At 55.1% G+C, this 18,290-nt stretch overlaps 8 protein-coding genes across 8 annotated transcripts; 4 read left to right on the top strand and 4 right to left on the bottom strand.

Moving 5' to 3' along the window:
* Positions 1 to 480: 480 nt before the first annotated feature.
* Positions 481 to 1,985, top strand: G647_09018 (uncharacterized protein; the record flags this gene model as incomplete). Its single annotated transcript, XM_008733323.1, has 3 exons — positions 481 to 650; positions 770 to 1,154; positions 1,266 to 1,985. 3 exons carry the CDS (start codon positions 481 to 483, stop codon positions 1,983 to 1,985), a joined length of 1,275 nt encoding a protein of 424 aa, XP_008731545.1.
* A 1,189-nt stretch (positions 1,986 to 3,174) lies between these two features.
* G647_09017 (uncharacterized protein) lies at positions 3,175 to 4,415 on the top strand (the record flags this gene model as incomplete). Its single annotated transcript, XM_008733322.1, has 4 exons — positions 3,175 to 3,759; positions 3,833 to 3,923; positions 3,981 to 4,065; positions 4,154 to 4,415. The coding sequence occupies 4 exons, from the start codon at positions 3,175 to 3,177 to the stop codon at positions 4,413 to 4,415; spliced, it is 1,023 nt and encodes a 340-aa protein (XP_008731544.1).
* Positions 4,416 to 4,588: 173 nt separating this feature from the next.
* Positions 4,589 to 5,657, bottom strand: G647_09016 (uncharacterized protein; the record flags this gene model as incomplete). Its single annotated transcript, XM_008733321.1, has 3 exons — positions 4,589 to 4,893; positions 4,962 to 5,179; positions 5,437 to 5,657. 3 exons carry the CDS (start codon positions 5,655 to 5,657, stop codon positions 4,589 to 4,591), a joined length of 744 nt encoding a protein of 247 aa, XP_008731543.1.
* A 1,450-nt stretch (positions 5,658 to 7,107) lies between these two features.
* G647_09015 (uncharacterized protein) lies at positions 7,108 to 8,892 on the top strand (the record flags this gene model as incomplete). Its single annotated transcript, XM_008733320.1, has 1 exon — positions 7,108 to 8,892. One exon carries the CDS (start codon positions 7,108 to 7,110, stop codon positions 8,890 to 8,892), a length of 1,785 nt encoding a protein of 594 aa, XP_008731542.1.
* Positions 8,893 to 11,811: 2,919 nt separating this feature from the next.
* G647_09014 (uncharacterized protein) lies at positions 11,812 to 12,657 on the bottom strand (the record flags this gene model as incomplete). Its single annotated transcript, XM_008733319.1, has 1 exon — positions 11,812 to 12,657. The coding sequence occupies one exon, from the start codon at positions 12,655 to 12,657 to the stop codon at positions 11,812 to 11,814; it is 846 nt and encodes a 281-aa protein (XP_008731541.1).
* Positions 12,658 to 13,357: 700 nt separating this feature from the next.
* G647_09013 (uncharacterized protein) lies at positions 13,358 to 14,553 on the bottom strand (the record flags this gene model as incomplete). Its single annotated transcript, XM_008733318.1, has 2 exons — positions 13,358 to 13,681; positions 13,735 to 14,553. The coding sequence occupies 2 exons, from the start codon at positions 14,551 to 14,553 to the stop codon at positions 13,358 to 13,360; spliced, it is 1,143 nt and encodes a 380-aa protein (XP_008731540.1).
* A 1,897-nt stretch (positions 14,554 to 16,450) lies between these two features.
* G647_09012 (uncharacterized protein) lies at positions 16,451 to 17,550 on the top strand (the record flags this gene model as incomplete). The annotated part of the gene is made up of 2 exons (XM_008733317.1): positions 16,451 to 16,517; positions 16,577 to 17,550. 2 exons carry the CDS (start codon positions 16,451 to 16,453, stop codon positions 17,548 to 17,550), a joined length of 1,041 nt encoding a protein of 346 aa, XP_008731539.1.
* Positions 17,551 to 17,826: 276 nt separating this feature from the next.
* Positions 17,827 to 18,173, bottom strand: G647_09011 (uncharacterized protein; the record flags this gene model as incomplete). The annotated part of the gene is made up of 3 exons (XM_008733316.1): positions 17,827 to 17,953; positions 18,008 to 18,066; positions 18,138 to 18,173. The coding sequence occupies 3 exons, from the start codon at positions 18,171 to 18,173 to the stop codon at positions 17,827 to 17,829; spliced, it is 222 nt and encodes a 73-aa protein (XP_008731538.1).
* Positions 18,174 to 18,290: the final 117 nt, after the last annotated feature.

Genomic DNA, 18,290 nt, shown 5'->3' with positions numbered 1-18,290 from the left:
GCTCACGTAGGGCAGTCATTCCATCACATCCTTCGCACCACGTGTTTGATGAGTAGGCAATGAGGAACGATCGAGCAATTCGAAAATAAGTATCAGACCCTGCCTGCGTTAGCAAGCAGAGCTTGCATTTGGGTCTACGTTCGCGAATGGATTGAACTCCTCTCGCGCGAGTTCACTCTACGAGTAATTACATATGTAGTCGTGTAATCTCACGAAGTATGTCAAGGCTGCATGAACTTTGTACGAAGTAAGCCCGCGAGGACGCCCCTATTGGCCATGCTTCATCCGACCGAGGAAACGAGGCTGTGCACGTCTTCGACCTTAGACATGAAACCTGAAACCGCAGCTCGGCTACGATGACTCCTCGCACCATGATTCTGCCTTCTCTGCGACTGGGATCTGAACCCGTCGCCCTCAAGATGGGCCTCGAGTGCAATCTTGGTTCCTGAACAACAGCTGCCCCTTCGCCCACCCGCGGCAATGCCTAGAATCACACCTCTACGGATCCTCCTTCTCATACCGGTCTTCTACGCCGTTCTCGTCCTGCTATGGGCGGCTCTGCCATCGCCCGAAGTGCCGTGGGGGACAGACATCGTAGGCAAGGCCGCGGAGCATCTATGGCGCGGCGGCACCATCACCCGGGTATATGAGTATGTGTTTCCTCCTCCCCTTCTTTTGAGAGGTGGGCCACGATGAAAAGGCCCGCCTCGGTATCCTCACACGCAATCCAAGCGCAATCACAGCTAACACACGCACCCACGCATTCCAGTGTCGACGACTTCTTCCCCCACGCGGACTCATCGCCTTATGTGCAGACGGCGCGGCGCTCCCAGCGCTTGTCCTTCGCCTTGGACTTCGCGTACAATGCCAGCTCGCGCCGGCTGGCGATCAGCGGGTATTACGATACGCAGGTGTGGAATGTCAGCATGTTGCTGGAGGTTGCGTCGTACCAAGACGACAATGTATATCTCACGGAGAGTTTCGGTGTGGATGTCAAGACGGGGGACCACGATGGTATCAACTTGCCGTGGTTTACGCCCGCGGACGCCACGCTGCTGTTCTGGGAGATTCACGAGGAGGTAGTTCCGGTTCCGTTGCGTTTGCGGGCGCATGGGGACAGAAATATCCAAGTCCTTCCTGACAGTGAAGTTTGGGTGAGTACGGTTAACTTGTGCTTGTACGGGTGCATTTACTGGCGCCGGTGCTGGCGCTCTACTTTACATGAGTCCCCCAACGGAGGAATCACGAGCTGACACCTCGACCAGGAACACGCGGAATTCGCTTCGCGGCAGCAAAGTACTGTCCCGCTGCTGAGTCTGGTGGTTGATCCGACAGACCCAGAGCGCGAGCTACAACACGCAATCTGGCCGTCCGGGGATGTCGCGCCGAATTCGTCCCCCTCCAGCACATTCATGGCCAGACGCGCGATCCTCCGCATTCTGCTCCCGTCATGGTCCCTAGTCGCTGATGTCTTGATGCCGCGTGTTGGGAGGCTGATTGTCCTCCTGGCTACGGCGGTGTCTCTCGCCTTCTGGGTGTTTGTCGTGTACGCGGCGGTTGTGCTGGCGTGCTGGAAGGCCAGCGGGATGACCGATTTCTGGCCTTGGGCGCGCACATTCTGGATGACGAGGCGCGTGGTCAGCTATCTTGGTGCCAAAATCTCGCCCGCCAGAGATCCTGCAGAGGGCAAAGTGGTGGTGGATGAGAGCGAGGGGGCCGAGACGATCGACGAGGTCGCTAGGACGGGTCCAACGCCGCTAACGAGTCCGTGGGCGTTCTTCACCAGCTCGTCGCCGCTGGACGATCTGTTTGTCACTTTCGAGGCGACCAAGCCGTTGGTGCAGCCGCTCGGCCGGAGTGGAATGCGGCGGCGAAGGACCGGCGATCTTGAGGGACAGGTCGAGTCTACGGCGTCTACTTCATCTGCGAGCAAAGAAGCGAACGGCGAGATTGCCACTGGCGAGAGTCCTGCTCCTCCACCATAGGGATTGGACACGTTGCTTGTGAGAGCTGGGCTTATATCGTACATAACCTAGACTCCAGAAGAATACAGACACTTGTCATGTTTCTACACCGTTGGCCTTGAAATGTACCTTGCGGACTCTTCCGTATGTATGGCAGATGAAGTTGTTCCATTACGAACGACTCGCCGAGATCGAGTATTGTAGGAGTACTTGTACGTGATCAACCCTGGCAGCGTTGCAGAGCATACACCGATCCCGCCATGACCGTTCAGGCTTAGACCGAGACATTCGGCCTCGATTGCTCACGACACAAACGGCAGCATGATGTAAGAAAGCATTCGGCCACCCGTCAACCAACTCTGACAAGGCTGGCTGGTCATGGTCATGGATGCCAATTCCGACCAATGACTAAGATCAGAGGATTCAAGACTTTCAGGTACTGTGCCTGCGGAGTTGCGTACTGTGTGCAGTGTGCTGAGGACTCCATAAGATATACTGAGGTAGTACTGAGTCGTCCTGGAATACTCATCCGGAGGCTTGCACAAGTCTTTCCCCGCAAGCGCGCATTTCCCCAGGGGCGCATGGACTTCAGGATTGGATACTCTCATCAGGTTGGCTGTCTGGTCGTTCCGTCTGTCGGGGCTAATGCAAGGTACCGCACGAGAGTCTCGAGAGTGCAAGCTCCGTGCATGATGGATAGCAGGGAGGAGATTCCGAGGTCAGAAAATCGAATGGATCGGACTCCATCGGATCGCTCTCTCGTGACTCTTCCTTTCCCCTGTGATGTGCGTCAGGCCGGACATGTCTCTTTTCTTTCAGGTTGTTCGTGATGTAAGCCCCGCTTCACATTTGTCTCACTGTCACCGTCACCGTCACCGTCACCGGAACCAGCGACCAAAAGGCCGGCACGATGTCATGATGTAGCCAGCCGGCAGCCTGATACCTTGCTGCGGCACAGCTACCCGGCCGTCTGCCACCTTGCTGTGCTTCACTTGCTCGGCCGATGACGCTGCAAGATGCTTCAACTCCCAAAAATGACAGGCAGAGGCGGAGAGGAAGGGTGAGGTTATAGACTGGCTGCACTCTTCCTTTACCATCCTGTACTACGCTCTGCACATTACACACAGCCCTTGCTTTTCCTGACCTGATTCCGTTGCCTTCATCACATCTTACGACATACTTCTATCCTACTCTATTGCCCAGGTCCAACATGTCTCACCGCAATATCTGCATTACCGCCATCGACGGCAACACTGGCTCCAGCATCGCCAAATATGTCCTCGAGCACGAGAACTTCAAAAAGAAGGTCGGCACGATCACGGGCCTGGCCCTCAACCAGAACGCACCACTTGCCAAAGAGGTCCAAAAGCTGGGAGTCAAGATCGTGCAGCACAAGCCTGGCCGCGTCAAGCAGATGGTTGAACTGTTGAAGTCGACGGGCGCGGACACAATCTGTCTCATCCCTCCAGCTGCGGAGCAGAAGATGGACATCACCCGCGAACTGGTCGACGCGACGAAGAAGGCGGGGATCCCGAATGTCTGCTTCATCAGCTCCGCGGGCTGCGACTTGGCGGATCCGCAGAAGCAGCCCCGGCTGAGAGAGTTCATTGAGCTGGAGGCTCTGGTGTTGGCTGCAAAGGGCGATCCCAGTACCGAGACGGGTCATTCGCCCGTGGTGATTCGGCCCGGGTTCTACGCCGAGAACCTCCTCTTGTATGCGCCGCAGATGGAGCAGGAGAAGAGCATTCCGTTGCCGATCGGGGACAAGCATAAATTTGCGCCGATGGGTATCAAGGTGAGTGACTCGTACAACTACCTAGCGCTGGTCGGGGGACGATGGCTCTAGGAAACTGACGGGGTTGTGGCAGGATCTCGCGCATGTTGCGGCTCATGTCTTGACGGGGAAAGGGAAGCATGGGTTCAGCGACAAGCATCGTGGGCAGTTGATGGTGCTTACCGGTGAGACCCTAGCATGTCTACGGCGTGGTTGGGGCAAAACTGACAGACCTGGCACAGGACCTCTGCTCTGTGCGGGAGAGGAGCTCGCGACAGCCGCGTCAAAAGCTCTGGACATGGAGTTCGAGTTTGAGGACATTTCCGAGTACGTATCGACACGATTCACGGCCTCCCTTGCCCCATGCTCATTTCTTCCGTCGACTATGTGCACATGTTGACCCCTTCTTAACTAGAAACGAAGCCCGCTCCGTCCTCCAGGAACAATCGTCCCTCGACCCGTCTGAAATACAGTACCTGCTCGAGTACTACTCCCTTGTCCGCGACGGCAAGACGAACTACATCTCCACAACGGCGTTTCACGATGTGACGGGTCAGCATCCACTGGAGCCGCCGGAGTTCTTTCACGAGATGAAGAAGGTGTTTGAGAAGGAGGCGGAGAATGGGCATCATGAAGACGGACCACCTGGCAAGAAGAGAAAAGTAGCGACGAAGTGAGAGCAACGTGGACAAACGCTCCTGCAATAGGATATTGATGTGAATCGGCGGAGCGCGGTCTCAGGGGACCCAAAACACATGACCTGCGCTGACTTTGCTGTCTCCTCGGAGTTCTTGTGTTAGGAAAACCCTTGGGCAACATTTTAAGAAGACCATCTTGAGTTCTCTCCACGTCAGTGCAAATACTCTCTGAACCAACTCACCGCCGCATTCTTCGCTCGTTCAAGACCATGTTTCTGCTTCGGATCGTTCAAATCGCCCCTTGTGGCGAACCCGTGCTTCAAGCCCGCGAAGTATTGATAATCAAAGTCAATGCCGAGCGTCGGCAGTGTCTTTAAGGTGTATTCCTTCATCTCGGGGGTAAAGGTGTTGTCCTCTTCGGGTGCGAGGAACTGGACCGGGCATCCGACGGCGTCGATGTCGGCGTTCTCCATCAGAGCCGGGTGAGCGGTCGAGACGCAGTCGACGAAGGCATTTTCTGGGGATGCCAAATCAGATAAATCGGGCAGAAGAGGACAGTGAGAAGGAGCGAACGGGATGAACTACCTTTGGCACCGAGTTTCAACACAGCCCAGCCGCCATAACAGAATCCGATTGCGCCGACCTTCTTGTACCCAAGTTCAGTCTTGAGTGCTTTGGCGCAGCTCGAGATCTCGGGCCATCGGGTATCTTTGTTATTTCGGGTTATGAAGTCGTTAATGTCGAATGGCTCGCCCGCGTATGCAGGATCGAGACGGTTTGGCGCGACGATTTCGCCGGCGAAGCTGCCGCGCAGCGAGAGGTTAGTATGTGCGTACTGAGTACAGCGCAAGGGCTCTCTGGTTCTGATCCGATCAATGGGACCCGTGGAGAACCGGACGGCGTGGGTCGATCGAGACACCGGAGATTTCCCTCTCGGGCGCCTACAATCCACACACCCCCCCTACAGTACCCCGCCACGCACATAATCACATCCATATCAGATCGAATCAAAGCGCCCAATGACAATAATGAAACAGCCGCGGGGGCGTAGAAGACTCACAAATCCGGCAGATACACCGTGACATCCGCCTCCTCAGCATAGTGATCGGCCAACATCCTCGCATTCGTCAGAGTCCAGCCGAAGATATCGTGCACGATGAGCACCGCGGCCTCCTTGTTCGTGCCCGTCACGTAGGCCTTGTTGCTGGAAAGCGTGGTCTCCTTGCCCTTGGGGGTGCCGTCCCAGCGGAAGCCGGTAGCGCAGCATGAAGAGAGGGACATTCTGATGCGGCACCACGATGGATTCCAGGAATACCAATTCGAGCTTCAGAGGGGAAGGTTACGACGTAGAGGGATATGAGGATGCCGGAAGGACAAAGGACGAGAAAGTCGCGAATGGTGGGTGATATGTATTGGAGATTCAGCCCAGCAGCCATGGTGTTGCGACGTCTACTCAGTGTAATCTTACAGACACCAGTTGCCGGTGCGGCCACTTATTGGCTGAATACTATGTATGCTTGATCCTGATTCTCCTCAGCACATTCTCCGTGTGGAGGGACAAGAGACTGGGCCTTTGGGCAGACACGGAGATGTGCTAGCAAGCGAGCAAGAAGCAGCTGAGTAAGGCAGCTCTTGTGAACATGCTCATTTTGTGCTTTGCTACTACTCCGAAATGAGGGAATCAACTGGATTTCTCGCTCCACCAGCTCTAGACCATAGTGACATCACTACAAGTACTTCGACTGTGTGAGCGAGGTCTCCTTGTCATTGTGCGCGTGGCCGAAGTATCGAACAAGCCTGCGCTCCGGGGAAGTCAAAAGCCGACCATGATCTACGACGAGTGAATGGCCGACGTGACCAAGGGGAATACGGGCAACGACTGAGAAGATATGACTTGTCACCTAGTTGGCAGTACTGGGTACGTATTATGTGCAGCATGTCTGATGGGCGAGCTTTTAGTGCCCGCAGAGATCTCTCTTCGGCGACGGCGAGCCGTGCCATGCAAAAAGACCGACAAAGTGTCAGTGGCAAGCCTGACAGCGTGCACTCCGTCGATACGTGACAGGTACTGTGCTCATCCTCGGCTCACAGAAGGCATCATCGAAAACAGATCGGAGGATTGGGTGGGCAGGTCGCTGTCGCGGAACCGATCACCAATAGCAAAGAGCGATCTGTCGCGCCTCTTGAGACCGGATTGGGGGCATTTGATCGATCAGCTGCGGTGGAGAGGAACCTTACGAGGCCATGCTCGTACCCAGAACCTCGTATTATCGAGTCTAAACTGCGGATGCAACCTGGAAGTCTGGGGAAATGGGAGCCGAGCGCCGCGCAATGCTACGAGGCACAAATTATGCCTGGAGCATTACCTAAACTCGGATTGGGCTACGCCTAGAACTTGGAACACGCCTGGGTCGTGGCCCCTAGTCTTGTGCCAGGGCCCCGGGGCCGAGGACACAATTTGCAATGATTGAGGCAGTACTCCGTACTCCGTATATACCCCGCAGATCTGAAGCTTGTCTTCAATCGAGTGACAGTGGCGCTGTCGACTATTTGTTACCTGGACCCTCAAACCGGCGGTCATGTCCTTGGCTCAAGGTGGCTGTCCCTGAGTAAAGCCCGAGATCGCGGCCATGAGAGAGTGCTCTCAACCACTCCGTACTCTCATCAAACCTGAACGGCCTCATTATCCTTTCACGCGGCAGCACCGCTTGCAGCGGCGATAGTATCCAACATGGCCATGCGCACCCCCGCTGCCGGCCAGCAAGCTTGTGCCAGTACTCTTCAGTCAATCGAACCCACCGAAGGCGTTTCCTCCCGCAGGTTGAAGAAGCGGGAAATCGACCGACGATGTCAACGCCAGGCTCGTGAGCGGACGAAGACTCGCATCGCCTACCTCGAAGGGCTGGTAGAGGATTTTCGACGCCAGGACTCCAGCGGGCAACTCGCGACGTTGCTGAAGCAGTTGAAGGAGATGGAATCCGAGAGGGACATGATGGCAAAGACACTCAAGGATATACAAAAGGCAATGGAAACACACAAGTCGTTCAATCTGACGACCGAGGAGGAGATGGAGGGCAAGAGAGGGTTAGGCCATGAAGGCACTCGACGCGACCGGAATTCTAGCAGCGTCTCTCCACTGGCGGACGATCCACCGATAGCCTTGCAAGAGGATCACGCAGAGTTGCACAAGAGGACGAGCCCTTCACGAAACTTTGATCTGGCGGTATTCTCGCCTGCTCCCAGCTTGCCCTTGCGGTCACAAGATCAGCTTTTCGCTCCAGAGGTTGTCCCGCTACCTGGGGACGGGCAATCTCCGTCCGAAGTCCTGGTTCAGGCCAAGTGCTCCAAGGAGCCGAATCCTATGCCTTGCAATTATGCGGAGAACTGGACAGCTCCTCTCAGCTCATGCTCCTGCGTCAGCTGCCACCAACATCAACCCGGTCGACGTTCTGTCTGGCGAGGAAACTATTGGCGATATGCAAACGAGGTTCTGAGCGAACGCTTTGACTGGACAGAGGACGTGGCCCCAGAATCGGATGTCTTGTGCGACGACGTGCCCATTCGTGCCCTGCTCGAGGGATGGGATGCAGTGGCAAGTCGGGCGCCCCTACACCCATCGTGGCAGATCTTGCGTCGGATCGACGAGACGTTGTTCGCGATGTGCCCCAATGTCGAGCGTCTCGCCATCCTACGGGCGATGCACACTTTACTACAGTTCCACACTGAATCAACCTCAGAACGTTACGTGCGGCTCCCCCCGTGGTACATGCGCCGCCCATCACAGAAGATTGCTCATTCTTATGCCATTGATTATTTCGCCTGGCCCGGCGTTCGGGAACGATTCATCTTCAACGAGCATGACTATTGTGGCAATGAATTTTGGACTTTGTTCACCACGTCCTTCAAGCTCCTATGGCCGTACGAGTTTCGCGACTGCTACACCCGAGAGATCGAGACGGGCTTGTACAAGGTCTCACCGATGTTTGATCAGCGGCTGTCGGATATTAGGTGCTGGACGATGGGCCCGGACATCTTCAAAAGGTTTCCCGAGCTGTACAGTGACATGCCCAGCTGGAATCATATTCCGCAGACGCCTTCGTCTGGTGAGACCACAATGCTCACGCGAATGCGGCAGCGGAAGCTGCTACCGCCAGCCTTGTCTCCTGAAACGGTGCAGACTGGACGTATCGATCAGGCAGGGGAAGAAGAGGAAGCCAAGCCGTCGCCCGCAGGAGGTCAGTATATTCCGGTCGAGACGCTTCATACTCATGTCGTCCAAACAACCAAACCACGGAACCCGCGACATCGTCACCAGCAACACCACCGCGACCAGTTTCAGCCACCGAGTCAGCCGCACGCACATCAAGCAGTGTCTGATCATCATATGTACAGTGTGGCGGATTTCAATGCAGTTACGGCGTTCGATGCGTTTGCGTATGGTACCGCCACCGAAGCGGATTTTGCAACTATGTACCATGCCGAAAACCTCGAAGAGTTTCCGAATATGATTTTCTGAAGGCGCCATAAGTCGAAGCCACTACCGGGTAAAGATGGGGAGCATGATCCGTGCAAGACGAGCGAGCCATGCTACGCCCACAGAGAATGAACCAGACAGGATCTAGGAGGAAAGTTGATGACCCAGGAAGACAACCCTCGCAAGTACAGGACTCTCAGATTTCGGCTCTCGTATGAGGGTGTAGACTGCGGGCGACCCTTTCGACATACGCCTCTCTACGACATCGAGCATACTCCGTCGAGGGTGCATTGCTGCGATGCTGTAAGTCTGTTGTCGATGAAGCCTTGGCCAGCCAGACCCCGGGTCTACAACGATTTAAGATGATGGCACGAGAGGGTGTGGTATCAGCACAGCCCTACTCTCCGCATACCCTCTGCGAGATATTATTTATCCTCCCCCATCCCGCTGTCCGCCATGGGACATTGGACGGCTTTCTATCCACAGAGTCAGCCAGACGCAGCTGCAGGAGCGACGCGGCTCGACACGCTGGTTGCTCAGTTCCAATGCACACCAGTTGATTCGCCACCTTCTGATATCACGGCATCGAATTTTCCAACCCTTCGACATGATGGATAGTGTGATGCGGAATCTGGCCGATAAGTCTGTCAAGCTGATGCTGACGGAACGACTCAATATCCATGCCTGTGCTGATGGACCACAAGACACGTCGATATATATCGCTAGATCTTTCGCTCTCGATGTCAATCTTGTTCCTGCATATTGCTACGTTACTCCAAGGTCAAAGAGGGGTCGGTTACAATAAGACAAGCCCGCGAATATACAATGCTTCTTCAGTGAACTAGCACTGAAGCGAAGTGCAATGCCATCACAGTGACACAGTCTTTACATTGCTACAGTACATCGCTGCACGCGTCAATGTCTCCTTGACAGCACTTGGTCCTTGCCACGTGCAATGGCACACAGCCTTACGAAAGAAATGGAGTTCATCTTCAAATCCCTCCATCACGCAAGCCACTCATCAAGCGCCCGAACTGTCTGATCGGCACGACCGAACCCTGCACGATACCGAAATCGTATCGCGCTAGCATGATCAATCCGAGTATACCATCTCAGGCGCTGCCCTCAGGAGACCAACCTGTCGTTCTGGTTGACCTCTTCCAATCCCAAAGCTGCCACTCCGGCTCCGCCCTCTACAAACGACAACCCCATCTTCTCCATCCAGGCCTTTTTAAGCATCTGGTTCCTTGTCTGCATCGAACCCGCCACGATGATATGCGGATCGCTCGTCCAAACCTCCCCCAACGATCTCGGGGTATCATTTCACCCGCAGTGCCGAGCCCGGAGTATATGCTCTTAACGTATCAAGCTGGACCGACACATCCAGTCATGCCAGCGAATGATATCACATGATTTCCGGCAGAGGGAGCATGTACGGCGCATAAGACTACGGGATTACGGGCAGCCGTATACGCCCCATTGTCGTGTCGTGGTTTTGGTTGTGGTCAACAGACGGCGGGTGAAGTCGGCGTCGGCATCGGCATCGGCAACACGAAGAAACGATCTGTCGCACATCGATCGCGCGCGATGGACAGACGATCCAATCGCCAATCCCGCGCACGGATCGAGAAAAGGTCTGACCGAAAGTGGAAAGTCGGCCACGACCACGGCCGTGTTCAGATTCAGATTCAGCTTCAGCTTCAGGATGGGAGATCGATGCAACGAGCCTCGCTTGCGCCCCAGTGGGACGTACGCGCCGCGGTTGTCGGAATCCGCAGCTCGAGGGTCGGCGAGGGTTGTACTTATACACGCATCCACGCCAATGACACAGGATCATCCGTGCATATACGTATCGCGAGGAGGAGGAGGAGGAGGAGAAGGAGAAGGAGAAGGAGAAGAAGAAGAAGAAGAAGAAGAAGAAGAAGAAGAAGAAGAAGAAGAAGAAGAAGAAGAAGAAGAAGGAGAAGAATGCAGGAAGGACATTTACCCTCATCGCATCTCATCTCAATGTCGCGAAGGATGTCAAGAGTCAAGAGAATGGACAGGCTACAGTATCTCAAAAAGAGGTACGCCCGTCAGTACAGGGTGGGAGGACAGGCCGATGGCGCGAGTGAGGGTTGTGGTTTTTGCAGGACAGGCAAGGCAGGTGAGGTGAGGTGAGGTGAGACGAGGTGGTCGGTGTTCTGAGATTGTAAGATATAGAGGTCTGAAAAGTGGAGCAGGCACGCATGTATTATGTACTTCGTTCTCTGCTTGGCCCTGGACTGGACTGGACTGGACTGGACGAGATTGAGGTCGTGATCGAAGTGGTAGGGTACAAACAAGTTACAATGAAAGGTAGATTTGTATCTCGTGTACTCCGTACACAATCGTGCAAGGATACAGTACTTTCAGCGGTGTGCATGTGGTAATCCAGTTCCCTACGGAGAAAGACGTTCCTCACGTGTGAAACTCCTTAGATGTGTATATATGTACAGGGTCTTTGATCTCGGATCTCGCAGCCTGGAGCCTAGCTTAGAGTGACAGACGGCATACGGATGGAGTCAGGTTAGACCACAACCGAGAGCAGGTCCATCCGTAGACGTTGTTGAGATTACGAGGTAGGCCTAGGCCAAACATGCCTGTTGGACGGGTCACGAGGATGCGGCCGGCGTTGCGTCTTGGGGTGGATATATCGTGTTCGTGCGTTTCCATGCTCGAGGTACTTGATACGGCGCGCTCCTCACTCACTGCTCGGTGATGAAACTATATGGATGTTGAGGCGAAAAGGAGAAAAGTGTTGAATGCTGCGTGCTGAGTGCTGAGTGCTGGTTGCTGCATGAGATGACGAAGATCGACGAGTCGGATATATGCTCAAGGCGTGTGGGAACTGGAGCACACCCCGTCAGATGCCTGCGTCTCATGATATATTATATGCTGATCTCGCAGGGACTTCGGACCTCCCACCTAAGCCACCGTGTCTCACTTCCAGCAAATCACTTCACCTTGAAAGGCAGCATACCAGGCTTGCTCATTGTCCCCCCAGGCCTTGAGACCGGCAATCATTCCGTCAATCTCGTTCTGGTCGCGCACGAGCTTGAGATCCTCCAACCACTTCTTCCCCACCTCACCACGCAGCCTTTGGACGTGAACATCCGCCCACCATCTCGACAAGTCCGGCGCGGCATAACACATCCCGCCGGTACCGACTTGCATCTTTGCCGCAGAGAAGCCGGCCTCTTTCGCCCAGACATGAAGCCGACGTCCAGTACCGGACCCCTGGGCACCAGGCGGGACGGCCTTGCCCAGAGCTACACAGTACGCTTCCGTGCCAGCGCTACTAGGATGCCAGACCATAGAATCGGTTTCACGCATGGCCAACATGCCGCCTGGCTTCAAGACACGGTGCGCTTCCTTCATGACGGCGACGGGGGCCGGTAAGTGGAGGATGGTCTGGCTCGTGTAGACGACGTCGATGGATCCATCTTTGAATGGTAGTTGAGCCGTGATGTCTCCTACTTGGAACGAGAGGTTCGGATACTCGGTCGTAGATGCGGAGGACAATGCTTGTTCGATGACTGACTCTGCTGCATCGATCCCGATGACCTTGCCCTGGGGGACGTAGGAGCAGAAGCCGCGTGTGATTGTGCCAGGGCCGCACCCGAGATCCAACACTGTGAAGTCGGGCTTGAGATGAGGGAGGAGGAAGGCAGCAGAGTTATGGACGGTTCGGGATGCATGTGAGGCAATGACTGCGGCGCTGTGTCCCTGGGTGTAGCCGGACGAGGCTGAGGCTTTTGAAATGGGTTCTGATGGTTCTGAGCTCATGGTCTGTTGGTTTGGTGGAGACAATGCTTCCTTCTGGCTAGTATTTGTCGTAGACTCGAACTGATGTGATGGTGAGGGTGATGATTACGAGGGCAAAACCAGTCACGCAGGAGCGGTGGGAAAGTACACTCCAGAACAAACGAATGTTCACACATTGAAGCAAAGAGAAGAGAGAAGTCGACAGAGAATTGCGAGAACAGTGGCTAAGAAATAACCTCCATCTCTTCGTGAGCTGAACCTGAAGCATTTCTCGATATGGAAGTCCGAGATCTGTCGGAATTCCGAGAGTCACGTGACAAGACAATGCGTCATGCATACACGATGTTGGTGATACTGGGAGAAGCACGCCGACGTGAAACTCAGCCACACAACTTAACAGTAGACTCATGTATTCAAGTGTGATGTCTTCAGGACGGATTGATGAACAGCGGCGTGTACAGTTGGGGGAGAACTTTGTCAGCTAAACCATGCATGTACACCAAAGTATGCTCTAGCCAGGGTCATGCAATGCAATTCATAATCCGTATGCGGGAAGGCGGTGCTGTTCATCGATCACGTTGTCAAAATCGCCCCGAAGATGCAAATAACATTCATACATGAAAAGAATATCCCCTGGCGTCGTGTGTGCCCGTGTGACGCCGAGACTTCGCGCATCCCAGTTGACATTACACCTGCCTCCCTATTCGCTGCTTCGATCCGCTTAGAAAAGGTCACGAGCCTTCAACGCGACAGACGGGGCCACCGTAACAGGGGGGTTAGCCTGGTTGGTCGTGCAGTTCTGGCCGAAGGACTGGAGCCAAGCACCGTTGTCAAACTCAGCATAGTTCTTCTGGACCAGGCCATCCTTGTTGATCTCCATGTGGTTGATTCCGTTGACGGGGAACGGAAGGGAGACAATTCTCCATCTGAAGGTGACGGTGTTGCAGTCGTGCCAGATGTTGAGAACCTTGACCGTGACCTCAGGCTGCATGACACCCTGGCCAATATCGAAGGCTTGCTTGCTGTTGAAGGTGATAGAGCCAAGCTAGACACACAGTTAGAAGGAAGCCGGACAGAAAGAATTCCACAAAAACTTACAGGGAAGCCAGCCATGAAGTTGATCGAGTCGGAGATGTCGATGAAGTCGGTGGCCAGCGTGGCATCTGAGACATCCTGGTGGTAGCCGCGGCCAGGTGGGCCCCGGTCGCCAGCGTAGGAAGTGAATTGAAGCAAGTCAACGAAGTTGTTGACCAGCGTGGTGGCCAAAGCATCATCGACCCTGCAAGACGAGGCTGGCACAGATGAGGTAGCGCTGGGCGAGTCCTTGGTGACGGTCTTGGTCTCGGTCTTGGTCTCGGTGACAGTGGTGGCACCTCCAGTCTTGGTTACGGTGGTTCCGGTCACAATCACCTTGGTAGAGGTGGTGGTGCTAGCAGCAGGGCAGGTTGAGCCAGACACAACAACGGATGTGGTTGTGACGGTAGACGCGGAGCAGGACTCAGCACCGCCAGTGGGCTTGACCCAGATGGTCTTGGTGGTGGTGGTGGGTGCCACGGTGGTCGTCTTGATCTCGGTGTAGCCGAAGCATGAGCACGCGCTAGTATACGCGGCATCGTCGCAGGCGCTAGCGTAGTTGGGGACCTCGTTGGGGCAGAGGGCGACGGTGGCGCGCTTCCAGTTATCGTGTCCCTTGCCGGTGATGGTCACGGTCTCGGTGACGATAGGTGTAACCGTCGTGGCGAGGTAGCTGGCGCAGTGGGAGGCTCGGATCTTGCCATCACCCAGTGCAGCCTTGCCTGTCACAGCGGCGAGACAGGCGTTGTTCTGGCAGGCACCAGCCTTGTCACCCCAGGTAGGGTTGGCGAGGGCGCCGCTGACCATGGCGGCCAGCGGCAGGACGACGGACATGTATTGCATGTTGGAGGATTAGAACGAGTGTAATTGTTAAGAACGAGTGGAACAGGTCAAATGACCTTGGAATACGACGAGCTCTGAAAAGAGTGGACGATTGAAATGTCAATCGAAGTTAGAAGGCGGTGTAACGAGCTTGAGAGGAATAGTAGACAGATGGACGAGGAAGCAGAAGATACTTATGCCAGCCCTGCTGTCGCGACTCGCGCCTTGGTGGATCGTGGGCAGTGCCTTTTTTGGTGCTCCATCAACCCCAGCTAGCCACGAGGGCGGCCTGAGACCGTGGCCCTAGAGTGGAAACAGTAAGCTAATTTCACAAGCGACACTCTCGATGGGCGAGGCCCGAAAAAGGAGCTCCTCCGTCTTCCCAGCCGAGTCGCGAGGACGATGGGTCGTGACCGCATGGGTAGCGCTCAACTTTGGAGTTCGTGGAGAGGCGCCCAATGACAGCTTGCACCCGGCAAATTGCTGTTGATGTTGGATGCTAAAGCGGTGCACATATCCGGAATGCACGACGACATGTCAGCAGTAAGAACGGGAGGATCTGTGCCTCCTGATTGTTCCTGCATAGGAGGAGCACAACCGCCCGGATGGTGCATGTCTCAACCTCTAGGGTTCGCCGCCTCAGTCAGTGAAGGACCCTTTCGAGAAATTGTGTTTACCGTTCCGAATCATCCTTCCTGCGTCGACATCTCGAAGCGGGAATTTGTGATGCCAGGGGTAAACAGGGTGGAGCGCATCTCAGGAGAGACTAACGCGAGGCGCACCTGGCCATGGGCTCGGGTGCCGGATGGCTCAACCAGGATGCGCACCACGCCAAAACAGGCAGCTTCGAGGCCAATCAACGGTCATTCTGCGGGGATGGCGGCTGAGGTCCTGCAAGCCTCTTCTACTGTTGCCCCGTGGCTTCAATCTCACTGTACTCGTATATCCCGCCCGACAAGGCTTCTGCGTGTGCTTCTGCGTGTCTATCACGATTGTGGCATGTATGAGAGCCTTGATACGAGGGTGGCCCTCGCGTGGCTTTGGGGCATCAACATGTCAAACGTCGCCATCGGCGCCTCACAGATGATTGTGTGACACAGCCCAAAGCCATGCATCAAGTCGTCTTCCACGTAACATTCAGTCTCTGGTGGCTTGCATGGTGGTACCCGACTGAGCATCCCCGGGTTGGGTCACCGTTTTGCACCCTCTTGCAGCCAGGATTCTAGTGTGTCATCCTCCTCCTCCTTGCGCCGATCCAAGAATGTTCGATTTTGCGGGCAAGCGAACAGGCATCCTTGGTACCTTTGCTCGCTCAGGGGTGGGGAAATTGCATCTTGGAGGTGAGCGTAGCGCCAAGCAGGGGAAGCCACGGTGTTTAGTGTGGCACCCGGGCGAAGAAACGGTTTCGTCACTTCAGAGTCTCGCGGCTGAAACTCCACGCGCTGCTGTCAGATTTTGCCCCTTTCTGCGCTCCTGTGAGTTTCGAAGGATCCGAGCGTTGGACCGCCGTCAGATTCGACATCAAGTAAATTGAGGACAGCTGCAGGTTCGATGGTGGGATGAAGGCCATTCTTGATTTTGGGTTCACCATCTAATTACGATGTGCCATTTGGTGGCATTACGACCTTCAGCATTAAGCAGCGACTAGTGGAAAAGCCAAGATTTCCAACAGCGAATCAGGAGTCGCGGATTGTTCCCCGCCCAGAGCTGCCGTCGCACTTCGCTCTGTTCGCAATTTCCGACACTTGGAAGCGTGTAACTGACAAGCCCATTTTCTCTTTTTTCTGCGGCTGAGGCCATGAGGCTTGCTGTCTAGAACGGCCGCATCCAAAATTACCCAGGTGATCCTTCTCAGGAGAGCCATTTCTGTTCCCCTACGTCACAGCAACCGCCGTGCCGGATCCCGCGACGCGATCAGATGAACACCTCGGCCAGCAAGAAGACTCCTGATCCGGACTCAGATGCGGTGGATTCGGTGGTACATGGTAGGTCCGATGGAAGCATTCTTGCGTTTTCAGTTCTCAATTCCAACTCGGAAACGCAGTGCATGATTTACCCCAGCTCTACCAGCAACCCTCGGCCCCAGCTCTCCTAGAAGCATTAGATTTATTCTTGTCGGGGCAGACCAGCTTTGCGAGCACAGGAACAGGAGCCTCTGGCCGTCGTAGGGTCGCGGAGCAGGGTGCACCGGGCTACCTCACCTCCATCGTCTCCTCCAGTCTGCGTTGGATCGAAGATGAAGATGCGAAGGAGTCAATTTGGACGGCCGCCAGTGCCCGGCTGAGTGAGCGGTCGGGGAGGAATGCAATGCCCACCATGACTCGATCATTCGTCATCAGCCAAGGTCCGGAATGCGACGATCTCGTGATCCAGCTGCACGAACCGACACTGACCGAAGATAGTCTTGGACTCAAGACATGGACGTCGTCGCTCATGCTCTCTCGGCGGCTTCGCGAGGTGCGCAGGCTGATCCCTGGCGCTGTCGACCGGGTCCTGGAGCTAGGTGCTGGCACCGGCCTAGTGGGCATATCCGCCGCTTGTATCTGGGAGACACATGTACTTTTGACTGACCTCCAAGAGATCGTGCCCAATCTTCAGAAGAATCTCGAGCAGAATAAAGAGGTCATTCAAGAACATCACGGAAGTGTCGAGTCACGAGCACTAGACTGGGCAGATGAGACAGACACGCCCGGGAGCAAACAGGACAGGTTCAAAGTTATTCTTGCAGCGGATCCTATCTACTCCGCCGACCACCCGAAAATGCTCGTCAGCACCGTGCGTCGCTGGATTCGCTGGGAGACGGACGCCAGGTTCATCGTCGAACTCCCCTTCAGAGATAGGTATGACGAGGAGCGGCGCGCCTTGCGCATGATCCTGGAGGGGTTGGACTTCGGCTTGGTCTCTGAAGGGACAGACGTTGGACATGATGACTGGCATGGCCGAGACGGCAGTCCGGCAGAGGTGACTTGCTGGTGGAGCATATGGAAGCCGAACGTTCCACAGTCGCTAAGCTCATAATGTTTGTTGTTCTGTGGCAGACTTCTGCACAGATCTGCCTCGAGAGGGCCCATAGTAGCCACTTATGACGACCGGGACGTCAGCGCCAGAACGCAGAGTGCATGGCAAACTGAGATTTTGTTCCCCGCAGTCTTTGTTTCCGCCGACTTATCTGGTCCGATGCAAGCAGGACGTGACCCGGTAGTCCCAATGCCCAATGTGTCGCTCGAAGAGGAATCGACTAAAGCCACGCCGAGTCGCAATAGCAATTTTGCAGCCGTCTTCAGGCGATGATAATCACTGGACTCTATTCTGTCGTCGCTCCGCAGGGTCGTATTGTAGCAACTTCTCGATCAAATCGACGTGGGTCATCAGCATGCGGCGACAGCAATATCGCTTTGCCCCAACTTGATCCATTGCCTCACTGTGCTATTTGTCAGACTCGTCGTCAGGCGCAGAGGAGCGAGACTAGCCCTACCCGTCAGAGACTCCATCTTGGAGCAGCTTCGTATACTTCTCCCAAAGGTCTGCAATGACCTGATAGAAATCTCGCGTTAGTGACCCGTCTTACGGCACTTCGCGCCAGGCGCTGGCTGATTAGCACATACCTTGCCACAGGAGAAGCACCGGATTGGGATGATCATCTCGAGTCGGAGGGCAAAAGACCAAGGCAACGGAAGGTCAATAGCGGTGGTAGATAGATGGGCAATCCTGTTGTTGCGCGAGAAGGAGTCGATCGCAAGACAGAATAAATTCTTCTC

This window comes from Cladophialophora carrionii (genome assembly GCF_000365165.1).
Source record: "Cladophialophora carrionii CBS 160.54 unplaced genomic scaffold supercont1.8, whole genome shotgun sequence".
NCBI lineage: Eukaryota > Fungi > Ascomycota > Eurotiomycetes > Chaetothyriales > Herpotrichiellaceae > Cladophialophora > Cladophialophora carrionii.
The sequence above is the reverse complement of the archived record's forward strand: the minus strand, read 5'-3'. Positions and strand labels throughout refer to the sequence as shown.